This window comes from Phymastichus coffea, unplaced genomic scaffold, assembly GCF_024137745.1.
Source record: "Phymastichus coffea isolate CEN01 unplaced genomic scaffold, Cenicafe_Pcof_1.1 PCOF00191, whole genome shotgun sequence".
In the NCBI taxonomy this organism is placed as follows: domain Eukaryota; kingdom Metazoa; phylum Arthropoda; class Insecta; order Hymenoptera; family Eulophidae; genus Phymastichus; species Phymastichus coffea.
This window is the reverse complement of record NW_026707002.1, coordinates 188,978-208,763: the sequence shown is the minus strand read 5'-3', so window position 1 is coordinate 208,763 and position 19,786 is coordinate 188,978. Positions and strand designations below refer to the sequence as shown.

The window sequence follows — 19,786 nt, the reverse complement described above, 5'->3', positions numbered from 1 at the left end:
TTCTAAATTATAGCAAGTATTATTATCAATGAATGCCAATTGAGTAGCTTCTTAGAAAAATTCATATTTTTTTATGAGTTCATTTTTTATAGTTCTAATTGAGAAGCTGAACTTTTTGAATGCATATACAATAATGAGGTTCAAGGTTCCATGGTGTAATGGTTAGCACTCTGGACTCTAAATCCAGCGATCCGAGTTCAAATCTCGGTGAGACCTAACTTTTTTTTTATTGTTATTCTTTTGAATTTTCTTACTCAAAATTTGCAATTAGATTTTATGATGAATAATTGAGATTACTCCTGCAGACATTCTTGTATCTTCACAAAAGTAATATTATTCGAGCCAGAGTTTGTACAATTGAATCTACTGAAATAGGTAAATTAGAAGAACGTTGAAGAAGTTACTTTATTGTGATTTAGCACAATTTTAAGTAAGAATTGTTAAAGGTAAAAATGCAAGAAAGGAGAGAGGAGAGAGAAACGAAGACAGAAAATAAGAAACTAAAAGAAAAGTAAAAATAAGATGGAAATCAGGTTTGCAACAAAATAGCAACGCCAGCAAGGGTCCACTTGGTGGATTTATCTCTTGTCTTAAGATTGAAGGTCCAGACGAAGGTGGGGCCACGCGACCTGGTCCTGTAGACGGGACACTCGTAGACGTTTTTGAGGTCCTGCTTGTCCTGCGTGATAGCCCTGATGTAGACGACGGGCATGAGCGGGAACAGCTCCTTGAGACGCGAATCCATGATCGAGCCGACGGCAGTGTCCCACCGTGCGCCTTCCATGAAGAGGCCATTTATGTAGGCACCCTCCCGAGGTGGGCTGCTGCTCGATCGTTTGCATCAGCATCCGCATGCGTGTTATCAACCATCGTGTGATTAGTTTGGCGCGCTCACTTAAACTCGTTCTTCTGCTTCTTGGTAACATCACAATAGAGGCACATTTTATCGAGAGGCCATTCGTTCTTGCGCGCAGTCTGCTGCATAATCGCGGTGAGGAAGGACTGCGGATTGAAGAAGCCGGCCAACCACACAGTCGCGGGCAACTGTGGACGTGGTCGGACATCTGTCACGACGATCGTTGCAAGTCGTTCAAGCGATCGGTACAGATGGCTTACGCTGAAGTCGCTGGTCCAGGCCTGTAGCTCGCTCTGCCTGTTGATCAGATCGGCGAACCAGTTGTTAAGGCCGAGGGTCGAGGGATAGGCCCGTTTGGTCCACGAGGGCGGAACCACGTCCATGAACAAGTAGTTCTGCAGGTCTTCCATGTCAGCGTTGATGGTTAGCTCTCCCTGCAAAGCGGCACGGACTCGTCAGACGCGGCGGATTTTCGTCGCTGGACTGACCCGACTTTCAGGCCGAGCTCCAGCTCGCGCAGAGAGCGTCGCATTTCGTCGCACAGGATGTTCATGCGCTCGCACTCCTGGATAGCGACGATCGTGTAGGGGGTCCTTTCCTCCACCTGTTTGGCAAGGCTCGGTGAGAGATGCTGCGATAGATAGCCGCGAGCGAGCTAAGCAGTACCTTGGTCATCAGTTCGAGGATGTTAAACTCTTCGGGTACCTTGTCCAGCAGGTCCTCGATGAGCGCCTTGACCTTGTCTTCGCGCGACATGCCGGCGCCGGCGCTCTCCCCGGCGTCTCGCGGCTGCATCTCCAGCACGGTGCGGAACAGGTTCTCGGCCGTGACCGTCAGGAAGCCTGTGCACGCCGAGCGAACCATCCATCGACATTCCCTAGGACAAGGTGGATCGCGCGCCTACCTATTTCCGCGTTGGGGTGCAAACCGTAGAGCAGCGGGCTCTCGGCTGGCAGGAAGTCATCGACGTACTGGTGGTAGGCCAGGTAGTCGGAGTTGGGTGGCGCAACGAAGCCAGCCGCAAAGTTCAGATCGGCCTCGACCAGCTCGGGCTTGAGGTACTCGAGGAGGTAGGTTTGGCAGAGCCGACGATCCCAGTCGTCGGTGATATGGCCTCCGTACATGATCTCGCCGAACAAGTAGCGCAAGTCCTCCCAGGGCACACGACTGTTGTTCTCCAGGTAATTCAGCAGTACCGATACGCTGATCGTCAGGTCGCCGAAGTTGAACGGATAGACCTGGCGCGAGGTGACACTTGAAACGATGATCCCCCTCGGCCGGCGAGCGATCGGCTTACCCTGTTCCAGCCTTGCGGCCCGAACCGCCGTCTCTCCGCCACGACGGCGTGGTAGTAGCAGAGCGCGAACAGGATGGCCTTGAACTCGGACTCCTTGCTGCACATCTCCAGAGTCTCCTGGTTGAAGTTGTCCAGGGCCTTGTGGATGTTGGCCTGCATGCCCGTAGGCGGCTCGTTGGTCACCTTGATCGCCGACTCCAGTATTCCCTGCGTAGCGGCCGACTGATAAGCGGCCGCCCAGGGCTGTTCGTTGACGAGCACTCACCTGGGGAATGATGGACTCGTGGGGGTCGGCGCTGGGCTCGGCGCTGATGAACAGCCGATAGCTGTCGTGGGGCTCTTCCGACAGCTGTTCCAGCTTCTTCTCCAGGTTCGGCAGCCAGCTCCTCACCAGATGCACGTTCTGCAGGATCACCCAGTGGCCCTCGCTCGCGGCCAAGTCCATGGCCGACTCGGCCACCGGCTCCTGGCCTTGGCCCAGCGACACGTTGTGGAACTTGCGCGCCTCCGCGGTGAAGCCCAGCCGCTTGCCCAGCCGCTCCACGTCCTGCGTTCGCCATCAGCCAAGCCCGTGTAGCATTACCGTGTGCTCGCTGGCGCAGCGGATCGATCGATAGCTCGAGCGCATACTTTGAGGGGGTCCACGCCGGGTGATAGGATGAAGAACACCGGCGTGATCGAGGAGGTTTCCTCAAAGGTCTTCTCGAAGGGCGGCGAGCGCGACTCGATGAACTTGGCACCCAGCTTCTCTTCGACGAAGCACCTGCCGAGCAATTTCAAGACCGAGTCAGACGTCTATCGGCTCGAGCTCGTCGCTCGGCGTTGCTCAACGTCGCTCACTTGACGGCATAGGTCATGCGATCGAGGCGCAGACAGCGCATCATGCACAGCCTCTGAAAGGCCGTCTTGTTCTTCCACTCGGAGGGAAACTTCTCCCTCTCGGGCTTCTCCGACTCGACCAGCTTCTTCCAGCGCTTGGCCGCGCCTTCGATGTCCTTGTCCAAATTCGCCAAGTCCTCCTGGTTACTCAGCAGTTTGATGCCAGCCCAGCCAGCGTGGCTGAGGAAGTCCACGGGACTGAGGACGTTCGGGTCGCAGGGGTAGCGCAGCAGAAAGTCCACTTCCGTTCGACTGATCTCGTTCGTTTGCAGGAGTATCTGCAGCGCGATGGCCGCACTCAAACAAATGGTTCTACGCAGACTAGACGCGCTGAGCGGACGTTGCTCACCTGAATAGCCATCTGGCAGAGAAAGGTCAGCTTGTCGGCCTCGAACAGTCCTCTGCTGGTGTACACGAACACTAGGTACGAGATGCTGTCGATCAGATTGACGACGCGTTTGCTAATGCCGTCGGCTGGCACGGCGAACCTGGCGACAAACGTGAATCGTGGAGCAACACTGCAGCTGTCGGTGATAACGCGCTTACTTGATGGCGTTCTGAAAGACCACGTTAAACGCTTTCAGCGAGAACTGGTAGAGCATGTTGATTTTGCTGAGGTCATTCAGGATAAAGTAGAGCAAACTGGCCCTCGAAGCAGCCGGTCGATACCACTCGCGCGCCTCGTCGATCTTCACGGACGTGACTCTCGCCTCCACGACTTTGATCTCGATCTCGGCGGCGGTGCGCTTGGTCGTCTCCAAATTCTCGACCAAGGCCACGTCGCTCAGTACGTTCGGTCCCGCGGTCGACAGCCTGGTTCGATTAGCTCAGTTCCGTTTGGCCATCGACGAATCGATTCATTCGCGCAGTACCTGTGCAGTAGCTCGTCTTCCAAGCTTTTCAGTGTGATCTTGAAGGTGTTCTGCTGCTTGGTGAGCTCGGATTTAGTAGCCTCCAGGTCGGGCCTCTCGGCCTTGACGACCTCGCCAAGCAGCTGCTCCTCCAGACCGTCCTGAGTCACCGTGAAGTTGATCAGAGTCGTCTGAGCTTGCATTTCGGGCTTGTAGTGCGGATTGCCCAGCTTCGTCTGGAGTATCAGCCGAAAGTCCGGGTTGTAATCCACTTCTCGGTCACCGATTTTCATCGCCCTAAACAGTCGCGCGAGTGATCGTCCGAAGTAAGCGGGTCGTGTCGCCGGGCTTACCGGCCCTTCTTCACCAGGACTCGGCCCAAAATCGGATCGAGCACGGCGTCGACGCTCTCCATTATGTTCTCCAGGAGGACCACTTGGCCGTTGCTGATAGCCATCTCGATCCTGTCCAGGTAGCTTCGATGCGTGAGGCGCAGCACCATGAGCTCGTCGCCGTACTTGTTCTTGATCCACTTGATGCCTTGTAGCTGGGGATCGATCATGAGCGGCCAGCGCGCCGAGTTGGTGAGTATGGTCGCGTTCTCCGCGGACATCCTGTCGGTGGGCAGGCCCTCGTTGTTCCACTGGGCGATCTGGGCATCGTCGGTGAGCATGCTCAGCGGGTCCATGTCCTCGGTTCTGGGTATCGGAGTGGCCAGCCCGCTCAAGTACGGGATCCAGTGCACGTTGAGCAGGTCCAAGCGGTATTTGCGGCTGAAGCAGCCGACGTACGAGATGAAGGCCGTGACCAGCAGCACGTCTCCGGGTATTTTCACGCCGGACTCCTTCAGCCTGTTGGCGAGTGGGTTTGTCGAGTGGATCGAGGCTGGATTTCTGGATTTGCCCTCGGCTAGCACTCACTGCTCGACCGTCTCCGCCCAGCGGACTTTCTCCGAGGCCAGACCGTTGACTAGTCGGTTCGCCAAGTCTATCGCCGTCGCCGTCGCGTCGGCCTCCGCCTGGCACTTCTGCTTCTCGGCCATGGCGATGTCCATTTTCTCGCCCAGCGCGTCCAGCACCTTTTGCAGCACCTGCGCGCGCGCAAACGCTCGTCCCGTCAGCCGGTACCGATCCTAGTCTCGGCGCGCTTCGGCGCGCTTCGGCATGCAGCCAGCACTCACCGCCATACGAGCCCGCAGAGCGTTCAGCTTGTCCATGGCGGCCTTTAGCTCGGCATTGGCTGCGGCCAGAGCCTGCCTCAGCGGCTTTACGTCCTCGTTTATGTAGTGGAACACCATGACGTTTTTCACCCAACTGCATATACCGGCAGCCGCTTGAGACTTGGTCTGGATGAAATCCGGATCGAACTCTGCGAGGAATGTCATCGTGAAGGCCGACCTGTTGATACAACGGAGCTTGCCGCCAACCTTTGTCGTTGATGTACGGCTGAATGGCTTTCACCACATCCGCATGGATATTCTCCTTGTTGTAATTTCTTAGGTTGGACAGGAACTGATCGGCGCTGCCCATCATCGCCTTGCAAGCTTTCCAGCTGCGGTCTTTTGGCACTTTGCCCTTCGGTGAGAACAGCACCAACACAGCCTCCGCCACCTTCGACACCGCCGGCGGCGGCGAAGCAAAAGCCTTCAACTCCGTGAGATTGCCCTGGAATCGAAGGTCTCGCTCAAGGCCCGCTTCCCTCGCGGCTTCCTCCGCGGTTCTTCGTTCTTAAAACTCGGTTACCTTGTTCAAGGTGTCCAGAGCCGCCTCGGCTTGTCGAACGGCCGGCTCTGCTTTGGCCAAGTCTTCGTCGCAATTTTTCTGCCTCTGAGACACCACCTCCTTGATTTCGGCGACTTTCGCTTCCTCCTCAGTCACTGCAGTCGACAATCCACGCCAATTCGTTACGTCGCGTCTGCGCGAATAACAGCCTCGTATTCAATTCTTACCGAATGCTTTTTCAACTTCAGCTTTGTTGTTCTCAGCAGTCACTTCGGCCAGAATTTTATCGGCAACGTCGTTCTTCTTCTTCAGCTCAACCTCTTGTACTGCCAAAACTTCTTTCAATTTGTCGGCCTGACAAGCGTTATTTATCATTATTTATCGATCGGTAGGTTGAGTCAATATTGGCCCTTAACTCACTTGACTAGCACAAGACAACAGCTTTTCCAAGCCGTTCTCCAGTCTCTCGATCATCGCTTTCAAGTTGAACGATTTCTCTTTCAGGAGTTTTCCGTACAAGGCAATTTGCTCGAGGAAGGATTTCGGAGTGGTATAATTGTATCGCTTTTCGTTCTGCAGGTATAATTTCGACACCTCGTTCACGCAAGTGTGAACAAATGACATGAACAGTGAAACTGGTTTTCTGAAATCTGCAGGAAGTGTCTCGAGTTCCTGGAAAGCGCAAGTTTCGATATACCGTCGACGAAAACAGAGAAAGAGGCAAATTAAACGCCAATTACTGCGAGGAACTGCGATGAGACGGACTCCAAGGCTTCTTGGGGCCAATCTTGAAACCAATTGATCGACGTGCAATTGACGATGGCTGGAAATTGACGAGCTCTTTTACGCAATGTCGCCCCCACGGGCGAGAAGCACAAGACGCATTTCAGCTGCCTTCGCACTTTGTCAATGAAGAATTTCCAGCAGGTCTCCTTTGTATCTAGCATTCCGGCTTGTTTTACCTGGTTTCATTTGTAAAAATCATTGGTAAAAATCTCGTCTAGCTACATTATCATTCCAATTACCTCATTTCTCATCGCATTGATGATGCCTTCGATTTGATCATCGGGGAAAAGATCTGGTATCTCGCCGGAAGCTAACATGTCGTTGACGACGACCAGAAACTTTTCCTGCGCCACTTGCGAATCCGTCATGAGGAATGTCATGCCAATATTTTTAACACCCGCTTTCATGTACAGCACAGCCAGATCCGCTTTCAAATCATTCAGCGAGTAGCCCTTCCTCAGTTGAACTTGAAAGACCTTTTTGCGGAAAAGTGAGGCCGTTTGCAAATTTGTTTGGGAGCTCTGGCATGCTCATCTGTCTAATTTACTTCCAATGTGGAGATGAAAGACGCGATCCTCGACAAGGACTGCTTTCCACTCCCACCAACACCGACAAGCAACGCGTTACCTCTTGGCGCTTCTAATATCCGATTGATGCGGCAAACGTGATACATCGCATCCTCGAACATTACCAGATTCATGGCAGAAACCTTCATTCCGATAGTGTCTTTATAGTTTTCGAAATTCGACAGAAGGCGTCCTTATCGGTATGTCATTACTCACCAACTCGTTATAATTCAGGAGAACGTCGCTAAGCAACTTTTCAAGGTGCGGCCAATCGCGTATTGGCATGTACTTTGGATCGCCAACACCCTCGGCGAAGTGGCAGAAAATTATTGGATCGGCAAAAACTTTGTCTTCCTCCAGCATCTATCAAAATCATTCTCCTACATTAAAACTGCAGCACTACTATTATTGATGTTCTAATCCGTTTAAAATTTTTTTTTTTTTTTTAAATACTCTAGACGCTCGAGTCAGCACGGTCAGTTTTTACATGAAAATATCTAATGGTGCTTACAGGAATGTATTTTCTCAAAGAATCTCGGAGAAGTTGATCAAAGAGATTTTTGTCTTCGCTGTCGACGAGCTTGTCACAATACACTCTGTTAGCTTCGTGTACATATAAACGCAAGAATGCTATGCTGTCCGGTATGGTATTGCCAGTTGAAAACAAGATACCCTGCAATGACATTTCAGAAACAAACAAATGACTTTATGGAGTGAATAGTGAACTCGAGAATGAATTATTCACTTGGAATATGTTTGACAGATCTCGGAGATTGAAAACGTAGTGGAACTTGATGGCCGTTGGCAAGAAGGAAGTTGTAACTTTGTCGTGCATATAGAGAGTCGTATCTATAAAGGCGTCCAACAGTTTGCCGATCGCCGGATTGATTTTGTGCAACGGGTAACTCAGATGCTGCTCCAATATCTGACTGTAAATCGTGACTAGAGCTTCGCGCCCAGGAAAACTGTCAACGGAAATTGATCGAATGTCGTGCGTGAGAGAATTGTAGGAAGGGAGCGCGAACGGAAACACGATACCTGACTGCGAAAGCAGCAAAGTGTCGCTGGAGTCGAGGATCAATCGTAAAGCTTCCGGCGGTGGGATTCATGCAGGAGACGTACTGAGTATTGTGAACGTCCTTCAGCGTGAATTTCTGCCTGTCGTACCTGGCGACGATAGGAATTTACGAAAATTATCGTTGGCTGCCGGCAAAGGTATTTCGCCGAAGTGTCAGTGAAAGTGACTATACCAATGGGCGTAGTCCATGTGTTGGCGTATAATCGTGTGCGGCTGAACTGTGCCGTACGTGTCGACTTCGGGCATGTTCAAGTCGTCAATGAAGTAAACCAACGACTTGGAGCCAGGTGGGCCGTAATTACGACCGGCCTTCTTTTCCAGGTACTTTTCCAGAACTCTTTGCAACATTTCTGTTCACGAGACAAGGTCGGATCAATAAAGTTGGATTATTCTTGAAAAGCATGAATAGACAGACATTGATCCTTACCGGAGGTCGTGTAATAGTTGAAGGGCACATTTGCGATATTATAGTTGTCGGGCAAGCTGGACAATTTGTCGGCCACGATGACGCTTTTGCCTGATCCCGCACTGCCGATCAGCATGACCGGCACTTTCTTGGCCATCAGCATGTCCATGAAAAAGCGAATGCGGATCGTCTCGGCGGTCGGCACCAGCGTCGCCTACTCGTCGACAATGCGCCTCGTCATCGTCGCCGGGCTTGCCTCGGCAAACGGGCAGCACATACCTGCAGGGGGATGTCGGTGTCGAGGTCGAACTTGCCGACCTTCTCGTCCCAAGGCAGCAGTTTCTTGGTCTCCGAGTCGATGAAGTACCCGAAGACCGAGCCGCCCGAGGGAAATTTCACGGACTTGAACTCACTCTGCCACCACTTACTAAACTCGTTTCGCCAGTCGACCAGCTGGTCTTGGAACATTGCCGAGCCGAACGCCCAGATGCAGCAGAAGCAGAAGTACAACTCGTACCTTTGACGTAAGCATTTATCAGTCCCTTCACCAACGGCGTCAGCCTACTTACCATTCCTTCGGGCAGTCAGCTGGCACGTTTTCCTTGACCAAGAAGCAATCCAGTAGATTGCAGAGCATCTCCAAATGAGCGATTTCCGGGATGGGCGTTATCTTTTTGAATCTCAATTTCGTCGCCTCCAGAAGCGGCGGAATGTACTTTTCGAATAGCACCAGCAAGTTGCCGCGCTCGTTCACGTGACGCGTGTCGATCCAGCTCTGCACAAACCTGAGACACAACCAAAGCAATCAGCTCGTTACCGGTGCCCATGACGAGCAAGAGAAGGTCGCTGCAGTTACGGGCTCCATCCGAGGTCCTGCGGGTTGATGTACAAAATACCAGCTCGCGAGACGGTCGCGGGGGTCGCCGTCCTAAAACGATTCGAGGTCGAACAAGCATTAGGTAGGCGCTCGAGTTTGCAGGCAGCGCGAGCTCGAGTCCGTCGAACCTCAAGTTGGAAATTTCAAAGAGCAGGCGCATCTGCTTCGTGAGCGCGATACGCTCATTGCTAGCAAGAGTGAGCACTTTGTTGTCGTCCATGACGGTGTTGAGCGATTCGATCCACATTGGGTCGATGTCGCCGTCGAAAATGATCCACTTCGGGCCGTCGCCGCTCATGTTTGCCTGGTCTCTCATCAGCACGGACACCAGACTGAACCGAACACATTGTTGCACGATCAAACGGCGCAGTCGTCGTGCCGTCCAGTCGCGCCATTACCCATCCTTCCATTCTCTGGTAGCTGGATTGATGACGCCGAACAGCTCGTCGTTGGTCACAGCTTTCGGATTGAGGTCGTTGAAGTACGGCTTGCGCTTCTGATTCAGGTAGGTGCGGAAGAGCGTTTTCCAGACCTGCGACTTTCCCGTACCGGCGAAGCCGACGATGAAGACCGAGTGCCTCACGAACAGCAGCTCTTCGAGTTGCACGACCTGCGCGGAAAAGACCAGCCGATATTCGAGAAAACCTCCCGCAAAGGGTCTCCCCGAAGGCTATGCCGTGCCTTCAGTATGAAGCCGTCCTCCGGCTGCAGATTCAGGTCGAGAGTGGCCTGCTTGACTTCCTCCTCGAAGTGTAGGTCGCGCTTACGGGGCACGTCGAGGGCAGGGAAGAGGTCGCCTGCAAGCGAGGGCGCGTGAGGTGGGGAGGGGGCGGCAGAAGCGAGCTAGAGGTTACCGATGAGGCCCATGAAGACGGGCACGTCGTCGGTGACGATCTTGGGAGTGTTGAAGTCGCGCAGGGCGCGCATGAGCACCTGGTCCTCGGGGCGCAATCGGTCGCCGCGCTTGAGCTTTCCGGCGACCACGAGCACGGACTTGATGGCCCGCAGGCCCCAGTCGTAGTGGTCCTGCTTGGAGAGCAGCTCGCGGCAGAGGGTGTAGAGTGTGATGAACTTGCGGGCGAGCAGGCGCGCCTCCTGGAAGCCCTCGGCCACCAGCATGATCTCGCAGATGAGCTCGAAGTCGGGCACGACCATGGCGCACGGCCGGAACAGCGCCTTGAGGTTCTCCGGCAGTTCGGTGCGCCCGGCGTAGCCGGGGTTCATCGTGATGAACATGCCCACCGACGGCACCAGGTTTAGCTCCTGGTCGAAGAACACGAAGGTCCGCCGGCGGCTCTTGATGCCGTCGAGCACGCACTTGACCTGCACCGCCACCACCGACAGCACCTCCACGCTGATGCGGTTGAACTCGTCGAAGCAGCCCCAGGCGCCCGTCTGCGCCAGCCCCTTGTAGATATTGCCACAGGACTTGTAGTCCATCTGCTCGGAGCAGTTGAACACGTAGACCATCTGGCCGAGGGCACGGCCCAGGTCCTTGGTGGTCTCGGTCTTGCCGGTGCCGGCCGGGCCGGCCGGCGCGCCACCCATCACCAGGTGCAGCGACTGCGTGAGCGTGATGTAGCAGCGGTCGGTCAGCGGCGTGATCACCAACCGCGGCGTGTTGCCCAGGTACTCGTAGGCGTAGGCGAAGCACGCGTCGCAGATGTTGGCGAAGCAGTCGGCCAGCTTGTCGTCCCAGCGGTGGCGCAGCTGCGACTGCCACTGAAAGCTCAGCGCGCTTTCCGCCTTCATCGAGATCAGCTTGGCGACCACGTCGCGCGCGTGCACGTCTATCGTGCAGATCGTCATGATCTTCTGCCGGTCGTTGTCCGTCAGCTCGCCGATCAGCAGTCCGATCAGGGCGTTCAGCTGCGCCACCTGCTTCTTCTGGTAGTCTGCGGCCGAGCGAGCGCGGTTACTCCTGCGCGTCGCCGCGAGCGTCGCGGGCCTCGCGCGCGCCACCACCTTTCAGAGCATTCTCCGAGCCCTCCTCCAGCTGGGCGAAGGCCATGTTCACCTCGCTCGTCCACCAGATTTGCGTGCCGCAGAGCGCCGGCTGCGCCTCGTAGTCGAACAGCCACTGCTCGCGCGGCTTCTCCGCGTACGAGTTGACCGCTTGGCTGAAGTGGTAGCGCACCGTGCGCCTCATCGCCTCCGTCACACGGTTCAGCCAGATCTCCACCTGTGCGGCCAACGCTCGCTTCAGTAGCCGGCCGGGAGCACGCGCCGAGCGCCCGTCCCACCTTTCCGCTGCAGTCGCAGACGCCGTTCATCTTCATCACCTCGCCGTCCTTCGCCACGATCGCATTCGCTGCGCGAGGCAAATTCGTGATTTTCATTTTCGACCCGTCAGCTCGGCCTCGACGTGGCTTTCAAAAATAATAGGCTCGAACGAGCTACCTGTTTTCGAGGATTTACCACCCTCGATCCTCCATTTCAAATTAGCCACCGAGTCGTATAGCTTCGACAAGTGTCGGCAGACCAATTCGGGGTTGTTTCCTGAAAGCCCAACCGAATACGCGTATGCATGGTCGATCTCTAATCGTCGTTCGCGCTGCTCACCATTGCTCAAAATGTCCAAGAGATCGGCCGGCGACACGAAATAGAATCGCGGATAGGCCAATCGCTTTGTTTCCAAATAGTCGGTCAGAGCTTTCTCGCACAGATTCAGCTGCCTTTCGATCTCTTCTAGCTTGCCGAGCAGATAGGGCTTGTTCGTTGCTTTGATTATATTCAAGTTCGAGCCTACGTCCCTGAGCAAGTCCTGTTCGGTGAGAGAAACGACATGAAACGGCTGGGTGCGAAAGCTAGCTACTCTAGCGCTAACCTTGAAGTCCCGATCGAGTTTTTCGAAACGTTTCGAGTCGTCGGGCAGCTGACTTCTGATGTCTTCCGAGCCAATGAATATACTCTCGAGATGCATCCATGTCCTTTGCACCTCGAACCAGATGCTTATCACCGCGTCGGCATTGCTCAGCTTCTGCTGCCAATCCGAAACCTCTTTCAAGAAATGCCCGATGAATTTGGATCCTAGCATGTTTTGCAATTGCACCTGAAACGATCGAAAGCGAGTTGCGTAAGGGTGGCGAGGGGGTGGGTACCTTTGTTTTGTTATTTCTACTTGGTTTTCTTCCAACGTGTCGATAACTTCTTCGTTGATTCGCAGAACATTCAAGCGCGTTCTCTCGTGCGGCTCCTTCTCAAATTCCATTTGACTCCACGTAACTTGCAATTCGTTCAATACCTTTTCCATGCCCATCTCCTTCACCGCCTTATCGACGATATTCTTCACCTCTTCCTCGTACTTGTGGAGTTCGAGCCTCAGCAGCTCCTCCAGTGTCGTTCGGTCGTTCATGGTGAACTTGACCTGTGGGGCCAGGCCCGATTAGCCGTCACACTCAAATGACGTTCAGGGACAGAGGACACTGAAAATCACCTTTGTCTCGGCCATAAGCTGATGCCAATGTCTTTGCCTGATGGCCGGGTTTTGGAGTTCTGACACCGATCTCAACGACGACATCATGTTTTTCAATTGCGCGTCGATAAACTTGTACAACTCCAAGCTTTTCACTTCTTTGTCGAGAACTGGCAAGCCGAAAAGTATTTTATCAGTAATCCAGATTGCATCGCGCGAATCGCTCAACACGTACGCCTCAATTCTCTGGTGAATTTTTTGCACTCGACGTCCATTCCCTCGATGTCCAGCTTCTTCCAAACGGTCTTCTTCCACTCGGAAATATTGGACATGACGACATTGGCGTAGTCCCAAAGGTTCTTTATCATCTTTATTTCCTGGCGTAATTGATTTAGCTCTTTGAACTCGGGTGTCGGCTGCTCGAATATGTTGGCCGTGCGCGACAATTCGCGCAGTTCGTCCACCAGTTCTTGCACCTTCTCGTTGATCTCATCGAGGCAGAAGTACGGATCCTCGCACGCCGGGCTACGGATTGTCGATGGTCAGCGCGGACTCGATTCAACGGGTAGGGCTACGCGCGAATACGGACGTACTCGAAAACTTCGTTGACGCGGAACTTGTCCAACAATTTCCTCTGTCGGTACTCGAACCAGACGAACTTCTTCTTCAGCCAGTCGATCTGCGTAGCTAGCAAGGGCGCCACGGTCTGCTTCACTTGAGCTCCCAGCTTTTTCACACTGCTCCAAAACTCAGGCAATTGCATCAGTTGGTCGCGAATCTCCTCCTCGAATTCCACTCGGTACTCGGCCAGCAGTTGGATCGTCAGCTGATCGTTCGACACAGGTCGGTATTTTCAAGGAGCTCGCGACGGAGAGAGATCGTTACTTTCAGCGGCTCGAACGCTTCGTCGATTTCGAAGGTCCGATCGCGGACTTCCTTCAAGTAGTAGATCGTGTCGAGCAGAGCGTCGTAGTCGTCCTCGGCCACGGGCGTCGAGAATCTCGTGTGGGCTTTCCTCAAAAAGTCCGCTATCTCGTCCAGGCTGAAAGCGGAGCCGATTATTTTCAGCGGAAACGGATATATCGAGCGCGAGCATACGTCTTGTGCACGCGCTGGACGAGGTACTGCTTCAGGAGATTGGACCACTTGCACACGTTGTTCAATATGCTCTGCTTCAGAGGCCTGACGTTGACCCTGAGCCACTTGTCGAAGAGCGCCACGTCCTCGATGCTACGGCTCTGGTCGTACAGCTCGCGGAACCGATCCAGCTCGCGCTTGAAGTCGTCGAGCTGTGGCTTCTTGTCGGGCATATCGACGAGCACCTCGTCGTCGTCGGCCTGAGCCACGCGCTCCTTCTCGCTCTCGGTCAGCTCGCGCGCGAATCGCAGGAACAGCTGCAGATACTCTTGCCTGTCCTCCGTCCACAGCCACGCGAAATAGTCGTATTTCTACGAGGGAGACACGCGAGCAGAGGCGAGTGGAGGTTAGGCCGGGCTGGTAGGGTAGGTAGCAAAGCTCAGGGCTCACCCGCGAGTACGCCACGGCTTCGCTCAGCGCTCTTTTCACTCGCGACGAGGTTTCCTCGAGCATGTCTACGATGTCTGGGTTTTCGGCCAGGTCCACCTGATCGGGGGAACGTTGCGGGCGCGTTAGACCCATCGACGCGCGACGAGTCGATCGCCGGCTAGGTCGACGTTACCGTGTAGAACTCGCGCTCGACCATCTTTTCCGGGTCGACCCGCGGCACGAGGGTAGCCATCCGCATGACGTCGAGCATGATGTCCTCGTAGAGCGCGTAGAAGCCCTCGGGATGATCGATGTCGGCGGACGGGCGGAAGACCAGGCTGGGCTCCTCCAGCAGCAGCTGGATCTCGAAGAGCGGCTCGATGTCGGCCGTCGCCTCGGTCTCCGCGACGACGTAGCCGATGCTGCGGACAAGCGGAACGCGGCCGTGCGCGTGAGGTGGTCGGAGTCGAGGATCGGTCGGTCGGTGGCTCGCGGCGAACCTCGACAAAGCAGCCCGGACGAGAACCCCGGCCACGAGCTCGTCGACGAAAGCTAGGTACCGGGCGTACTTCTGGCGGCGCTGCTGCTCGCGCTCGGCCTCCAGGGCCGCCTCCTCCTCGCGGCGGAGCAGCTCCGAGGCCGTCGCCGACGGCTGCGACTCCGGCTGCTCGAGCGCCGCCTCCTCCACGGCCTCGGCGACCTCGTCCCCGAGTCCCGCGTCCTCCTTGGCCCTGCCGCCCGAACGATCGGCCGAGAGCGAGCGCGTTAGTTCGACCGAGCAGGCGCGCGCGAGCCGACGCGGCGCCTCACTGCTTGTCGTCCTCGTCGGCCTCGCCGCTGTCCTCCGGTTCCGGGCGCGGCTGCTCCGCGAGCGCCGCCTCCGGCACCAGGTCAAAGTACAGCTGGTAGTTCTCGTCGAGGACGCGCTCGATTTCCCCGGCGTCGGCGCCGACCACCTGGTACCGCTTCTCGAAGATCTCCTTGCGCTCGACGACGGCAAGCAGCTGGCACCGCTTGTTGTCCTTGCGCGTGATCGCCGGCGTCGAGGCCCAGGCGTCCAGCCGCTCTCGCAGCTGCGACAGGTTGAGCTGGGCCTTTTTCACGCGCGATGACAGGCTGCCCAGCATCTCGTCCAGCTTGTCCACGAACTCGCTCGCCTCTGCAATACGTTAATCGTCGCTCTCGTCGGCCGCGCAGACTCTTCTTGCCGTTCGCGCGTTTACCAGGCGAATTCCACGTGTAGTTCTTCTGGCTGTAATCTATCATCTCGTCTATGGCCTGCATTTCTTCGGCCAGCAAGAACTTTTCAATGTCCGAAGTGGTGGTGTTGACGTCGTTGTACCTGAGACGAGCGAAAGACGCGGTGAACGACGGGGCACGTCGCGCGACTCGCCGGTAAGAATCGTGTTAATCTGCACCTACCGGCTGGAGATGTTGCCGAGCTTGACGTTGCACTCGGAAAAGAACACGGATCTCGCGAACACGTCCAGAGCCTCGGCCGGCAGATCCGTCTTTTCGACGATCATGATCAGATACCTGGACTCGCGCAAAACCATGGCCAAGTCCGCGTCCAGGTTCACGGACAAAGCGTCGTCCTCGTCCTTGTCCAGCAGAGTCTTGGCCAAGCCAAGCTCGCACCATTCCGGCACTGCCTCGGCCCAGCCCGCGAAGATATCGCGCTCCCTCTGGGCCGCCAGCTCCTTGACCGCGGACAACGAGCGCGTCGACAGTCGGCGGGGCGATCGGGGAAGAACCGATTGGCGGCGGCCCGGCCGCCTCGCGTACGCACCTCGAGCTGCTCGTACTTGCCGACCGCGATCGCCATCGACTCCGACTGCATCAGCGGATGATCGACAGAGCGGACCCAGTCCAGCGGCAGCCGGACGCGCGTCTGGAGCCTCCTCAAGAAGGCCAGCATACCGGCCACCGGCGGGAATCCCTCGTCGATGACCATGCGCCCGGTGCTATCGTAGAGCCTCGCGTTCTCGTCGAAGATCAGCTGCGGCGGCGTCACGGCCGATGAGAGTGTTCGCCCCCCGATCGGAGGCTCCTCTCGATCGACTTTACCTTGGCCGCGTCCAGCTCGGCGTGCAGCTTTCTCAAGAGCTTATCGTAGTACGGCCACAGCTGGCGGAATATGATCGGCCGCGAGACGATCGTGCCGACGTTCACGGTGAATTTGTAGATGCTTTCTATCGTGTGGCACTCGGCGAAGGCTCGGTCGAGAATGGTCGCCAGTCTGCGGTCGTACTCCTCGATCTGCGAGAGGGAACAGCGGCGACTTTGAGTTTTGCTTTCCGGCGGCGGCCGATCGCCCTGAGCGGCTAGGCGCCCAGAACCTGCTTCAGGAAAATCTCGTAATCGCGATCGAAGGTGTCCTCCTCGGGGAGCAGCATCTCGTAGCCGACGTTGGCGAACTCGGCGTAACGCTTGACGAACTCCTCGTAAACCTCGAGGACCAGGGCGCCGAGCTTCTTGCCCCGCAGCCCGGCTATCTCGATTTTCTCCAGTCTGAAGTACTCCTGCGCCACCTCGAGGAGCGACTGCGAACCGAGGCGCGGGCTTGCACTTGGCGCTTCTGCGGCTCGACCGAGCGAGCGGCCCGTGGATAGACCTTCGGCTACCTTCACTTGCTTCACCCTCGACAAGAACTTGAGCAGTCTGTCGAAGATCAGCTTCTCGTGGAAGTTCCAGCCGAGCGGCTCGCGCGAGTGCTTGAAGTAGCTGCTCACTCGGACGCGAAAGCTTTCGTACAGGTCCTGGAAGTTCTCGATGACGGCCACCCCGCGCGCGATCTTCTTCAGGCTGTCCTCGGCCTCGCCTTGGAACAGCGAGTCCAAGTAGTCCATGGCCTTGGGAGGAGAGCAGCAGTGAGTGCGCCGGCTAGCCGAGCCCCCAAGCTTGTCAACGACAAACCTGCAGCAGTACGAGGTTGTTGATTTCCTTGAAGAGCGTGACGATGCGCACGCTCTTGCAGTAGTACTTGGAGCGAGCCCAGGTCAAGCAGATGCAGTGCAGCATGGGCTTGAGCTTGGGCTCGATGCTCGGCAGGTCCGACTGGCTCTCGATGTCCTGGAAGTGCTTCTCCAGGGGCAGCAGGTGCAGGCAGACGTCGCGAGCCTCGACCACGGCTGCGCGCCGCGCCACTCTCGCCGTGTTAGCCGCGCGCACGCTCGCTATTCCGATTACGATTCCGGGCTCTTACTTACCTCCGACGACGTCTTCGAAGATCTTGCGCAGGCTCGGTAAGTACGTGCTCTTCGACTTTTCCAGGATTTTGCCCATCTTCTTCACTCGCGGATCCCTCAGCTGGTCGTAGATGGACTCGACGTTCTTCAACCGCTTTCTCCAGAATTGCAGCTCTGCGGGCGACGCAGCCGCAGCCGAATTCAGCGGCGTCCGAGCGGACGGCCCGCCGAACACGGCGTCACGGCGAATACCTGACTTGGGCAGAGGCTGCTCCTCCTGCTCGAGAGCTTGGCTGCTGTCCTCGGCGAGCACCTCGCCGATCAGCTCGGCCCACTTGATCACCACCTCCTCGATGCTGCGACGCAGCCGAGGCGGTACGGCACCTTCCGCGAACACGCGCTCGGTGCCCATCGGCATCGGCAGCATCGTCTCGCCGCTCACTTTGCTTCGGATCTGCGCGTCAACGGCCGCTTTTTCGCTCTGCGCTTTTGTACGGAAATCGGCCGGTTCGCGGCGCCTACTTGGCATATCAGGCTGCGAAGCTCGTAGATGTGATTTCTCACGTCCTCGGCGATCACCTCCGGCCAGGAATTGTATTCCTCGGGGTCCGCGAGAATCGGGATGAAGATCTACGAGTCATTTTCATTTCACATCCACGTACACCACTTGCCGTACGACTCGGACAAGCGAAACTATCAGCTGAAAGCAAGCGTCTCACACCTCTTCTATGACGGTAGCTAAGTCGTCGAAGGATCTGGGCGTCATTTCACCCGCAATCATCGCAGTCGAGCAGTTGTCCTTGCTAATCTTAACCGCTTGATTTTTCAAAAAATAGTGATACTTCGATTTGAAATTGAACTGTATCGTCAAGTGAGGTATCAAGACACTTGCTGGCGACAGTTCCACGAGAAGTAGGTTCTCCGTTGGGGTGTCGAAGAACCTTTGAATGGTATTCTGAAAAGTTGCAAAATAACAACAATCGAAATGCACATGAGTAAGTTATAATCTCGTTTGACGTTTGGTCCTGTGCAATATAACCTTGTACTCCTTTGTAGCCTTCATGCGCTGCCATACATCCATTTTAAGTTTATTCATCTTCAAAATGTACTGAAGAATAAAGTCGTAGCAGGGATCTTCATCTTTCCTGTCGTCAACTTCGTCACCCATTGTAACTTTATTTGTCGACTTATATTATTTCACTTTCAAAATTATTATACATCGAAGTCTAGGTAAACTTGTCTATTTCATTTTGATGGCTTCACGGCTCAATACATATGTACACTTTTTTTAACTACAACTCAGCATTTTTGTAATTGCACTGTGAGCGTGAAGTTGCTTAGCAACATTTTTTATAACGTACTTTTTCTCCCCAACATATCAAACAATCATTAGCGTTCAAATGTTTTTTGCAATACCTTCCGTCAACTTTCGATTTCGAATATTGGCTCGAATCGATAAGCATTGACTTTATTACATATTTCTGAGAATAAATATAATTATAAAATAAAATTAGCATTGACGCTCGAATTAACCCTTAACTGCTATGTGGGGTAGATTTACCCCAGACAATTTTTAACAATATATAAAATTTTTTTTTTTTTTCAACAATTTTTTTAGTGTGTGTAACATTAAAAATTGTTAACCTGAATATTTTTTTGTAGTAAAAGGTTTGAAATATACTAGAAAAAATTTTCATAGCAAAATATTTCAAATTCTCTGATTTATTCGATATTTTTCGGGCTGGGGTAGATTTACCCCACCGAGCAGTTACGTGGCCAAAATGAGGTGTGCAAGTTAAGGGTTGAAGTTAATAATTAACTTGATCACACGTTTTACTATAAACATATAATACTATAACAATGCAATGATATATATATATAGGCTTTCGAATCGTACATATACAATAATCAATTCAACATACGTAAATAGAATTATTTTTACGCATGTTTCATTGTAACTTTACGATACAACAATGCCGCTTTTAAATTTCTGAAGCAAGGCAATTGTTAAACTAATCAAGCTGACAAGACAGAAATACTTAGAACTGTATATCGTGCAAAGACAAAAAAAAATTCGCTTATTTAATTTCTTACTCGACAAAACTCATTTGCGCTTTAGCGCTTACCAATTGCAAACATTATTCGGTTGAGATTATATACAATCATTTATCGAAAGACGCGACATCAAAATCTTGTAATAGGGCATAATGTTAATTCTTATCCTTGAAAAATTTACTATTTTCAGTAGATGTATGAGCACGTTCGAAGGTTTGATCAATAACTAATGAGAATCAAGAAAGCGATGACTTTAGGTAGTTATATCTTTTATTACTATGGGGAAAAGCTGTAATATCTTGTTA

At 54.0% G+C, this 19,786-nt stretch overlaps 1 protein-coding gene across 1 annotated transcript; it reads right to left on the bottom strand.

Moving 5' to 3' along the window:
- Nucleotides 1–473: 473 nt before the first annotated feature.
- Nucleotides 474–18,594, bottom strand: LOC131673703 (dynein beta chain, ciliary-like). The gene is given in 63 exon segments (XM_058951911.1): nt 474–824; nt 896–1,044; nt 1,117–1,290; nt 1,350–1,460; nt 1,523–1,698; nt 1,761–2,094; nt 2,154–2,360; nt 2,419–2,700; nt 2,784–2,916; nt 2,994–3,310; nt 3,382–3,520; nt 3,579–3,845; nt 3,905–4,180; nt 4,237–4,734; nt 4,804–4,973; nt 5,064–5,251; nt 5,310–5,547; nt 5,626–5,759; nt 5,832–5,958; nt 6,025–6,276; nt 6,345–6,566; nt 6,630–6,866; nt 6,938–7,099; nt 7,173–7,319; nt 7,468–7,629; nt 7,702–7,921; nt 7,995–8,123; nt 8,207–8,384; nt 8,462–8,654; nt 8,720–8,957; nt 9,010–9,225; nt 9,297–9,368; nt 9,446–9,649; nt 9,716–9,927; nt 9,999–10,114; nt 10,172–11,212; nt 11,283–11,499; nt 11,561–11,628; nt 11,718–11,816; nt 11,880–12,081; nt 12,145–12,369; nt 12,439–12,684; nt 12,754–12,902; nt 12,968–13,257; nt 13,326–13,558; nt 13,618–13,774; nt 13,831–14,180; nt 14,260–14,355; nt 14,432–14,660; nt 14,739–14,969; nt 15,037–15,397; nt 15,462–15,580; nt 15,661–15,938; nt 16,028–16,237; nt 16,306–16,497; nt 16,578–16,781; nt 16,863–17,090; nt 17,155–17,369; nt 17,448–17,600; nt 17,679–17,880; nt 17,949–18,056; nt 18,148–18,381; nt 18,466–18,594. Coding segments are annotated over 63 exon segments (13,641 nt in total). The 3' UTR covers nt 474–529.
- Nucleotides 18,595–19,786: the final 1,192 nt, after the last annotated feature.